This window comes from Oratosquilla oratoria, chromosome 1, assembly GCF_046742065.1.
Source record: "Oratosquilla oratoria isolate Oo_2021 chromosome 1, ASM4674206v1, whole genome shotgun sequence".
NCBI lineage: Eukaryota > Metazoa > Arthropoda > Malacostraca > Stomatopoda > Squillidae > Oratosquilla > Oratosquilla oratoria.
In genome coordinates, this window is record NC_134777.1 from 94,420,484 (window position 1) to 94,422,983 (window position 2,500).

General features: G+C 42.6%; 1 protein-coding gene across 3 annotated transcripts in view; it reads left to right on the plus strand.

Moving 5' to 3' along the window:
• Window positions 1-2,500, plus strand: part of LOC143023228 (tyrosine-protein kinase transmembrane receptor Ror2-like) — a 250,938-nt gene that overhangs the window by 232,923 nt on the left and 15,515 nt on the right. For all 3 annotated transcript variants that reach the window (XM_076181901.1, XM_076181854.1, XM_076181786.1), the window contains one exon: window positions 668-1,036. In XM_076181901.1, coding sequence (XP_076038016.1) covers window positions 668-1,036 — 369 coding nt within the window. The remainder of the gene's footprint in view (window positions 1-667; window positions 1,037-2,500) is intronic.

Sequence of the window (2,500 nt, forward strand, 5' to 3'; positions counted from 1 at the left end):
TCACCCCCATTCTACACCCCCTCCCCCCTCCCTCCTTCCCTCCCTCCCTCCTTCCATCCCTCCCTCCCTCTTATCTTGGCTCCTCCTGGACGACGGGTCATCCCTGCATCTCATCCATAGCCCTGGGTCCAAAGCAATGCAGTAAGACACAGCACACCCACAGCATGGCCGTTTCAGTTTAATCGGCGATACCCCCTCTCCTCTAATGCTATAATACAAATTTTGTAAACAAGCATGTTCAATATATCAAGAAATATGTACGTTCTTTTCAAATTAACATTGAAAGAGAATCAATGGCGTTCATCCACTGAGGTCTAGATTTAATCTAGAAGTAGGTAGTCGGTTAATTAACTTAATCAAATAGATTACCAGGAGACGTAATAACGTGAAGCGAGGATCGAAAATTTAATATTCATTTAAACAGAACACCTCAACAACATGTTGTGATGTCTCGATTAATTGTTCGATTTATTTCCATAAGTTCATTAATGTTGATTACTCTGAATTTGAACACATTGTAGATCAAGAATGCATGCACTTCCATTGCAATAAGTCATTGTGTATTATATATATTCTAAATCAACTAAGAACTTAACTAGAACTAAGCTTGTATCTTTTTTCCTCCCCCTCCTTCTCCCAATCCTCCACCCCCCTCCCTCCCTTTCAGGTACTTGACGGTATCGAGTTCTTGCCGTTCAAAAGGTACATCCGTTCCGTTCTAACAATCAACGCGACAGAAACGGCAAACTACACCTGCCGGGCGGAGAACGTGGTCAAGAACACGCCTAGTGTCGACGAGCAGACTTTCACTGTCTCAGTCATCCACTTAGTCGAGCACGAGATGATGCGTCCTCCCAAGGGGTACTGCGCGCCCTACAACGGCCGTGTGTGTCGCCAGCATCTCAGCGGTCCTGGGCTGGTCTGGTTCGACATCAGCAACACCGACGGAGGCGGCTGGCTCAACGAACAGATCACACGCGAGCTCTGGAAGGAAATGATCGAGAAGTTTCGGGAACCTTGCAAGAGCGCCGCGGAGGTGAGTGTGAAGCCATTCCTTCACCCCCCCCCTCTCTCTCTCTCTCCCCTTCCTCTCTCTCTCTCTCTCTCTCTCTCTCTCTCTCTCTCTCTCTCTCTCTCTCTCTCTCTCTCTCTCTCTCTCTCTCTCTCTCTCTCTCTCTCTCTCTCTCTCTCTCTCTCTCACTCTCTTCCATTCTCTCTTTCTTACTCTGTATGTGTGTGTGCATGTGTGTCTCACATTTTTAGTAATGTTTACTTTGATAAGGTTTTATAAGTTTTATAGTATATACCCATACTGCATCTCTTCTTAGTTCAAACTCAAACAGTATTTAGTTTGCTTGAACCTCTCCAAATATTCTGTGTTGCATTTCATCTATTTATGTCTACGGACACATTTTTACGCGTAAGCATTGTATCTCTTCACCACATCTTTTGTTTCTTTATATTCTTCCACATTTGTCATTGGATCAATGTTTGCGCAATTCATGTATTCACATATTCATTTGTTTATCTGTTAATTTCAATTTAGGTATGCAAGATTTTTTCTTCAGTTGAATATGTAAATAAAATCTCATGAGGAGAAAATGTAAATTTCCACATCACTTAAGTTGATAGAAATGGAAGAGAAAGGAACGCGTTCTTGGTTACAGCGTCTTGATGATAATGATTTGGTTTATCGTCGCGAACCTCCGCCCTTACAGGAGGCTAGAACGGTGCCCCTCACAGAGGGCCGTGGAATGTAATCAACCATGCCCTTGGTCCAACTCGCTGGCGGTAGGGTTCGAGCTGCCGTCACCTCGACCTCCACCGCAAGTAGCGACGCTCTAATCCGCTCGGGTAACGGCGTAAAAATTGAAAGGAATAAAAAAAAATGAGTTATCTTTAATTTGGTATAGTTCTCAGTGTTCATTTGTTCTGCAGAACCCAGTTCATGTTAACTTCCACGGGCTTTATTTATTTTTTATTCTCAGTTCAAATTCAGATAACAGTTCATTTTGAACTCTGTTTCAAATTTAGATCAGTCTACCAGTAGTTCCCTTTGCATAGACAAGAAACTGTATGTAAAAGAAAGAATATGTATATATAGTTTATAAATGACATTCCACCATTTCTGAACATAGGGATGTACCATACACTCTCAAACTACATTTATTTTTGTGTGTGCGTTTGTTGTGTGATGTACTTTATATCTTGTGAATGTATTTGTATGCGTATACAGTAGCTGTTTCACTGCATTCTGTCCTGCAGTCAGGAGCCTTTCCCCCCCTAAAAGCTAAACGATTAAAGTCAAACGACTGCAATAAATGTAACTCTTCCATCTCGCTGCATAGGAGCCTTTGTGGACATCCATACCCCTGACTCCTGTTGACTGTCGCCTCTCCTTTCACGCTCGTCCCCAGAGTATAGCGTTCAATTCTCAATGGAATTTCGTGCAGTTGAAGGGGGCAAATAGACCTTTAGAAAAAAAAAAAAGCAAAACTAT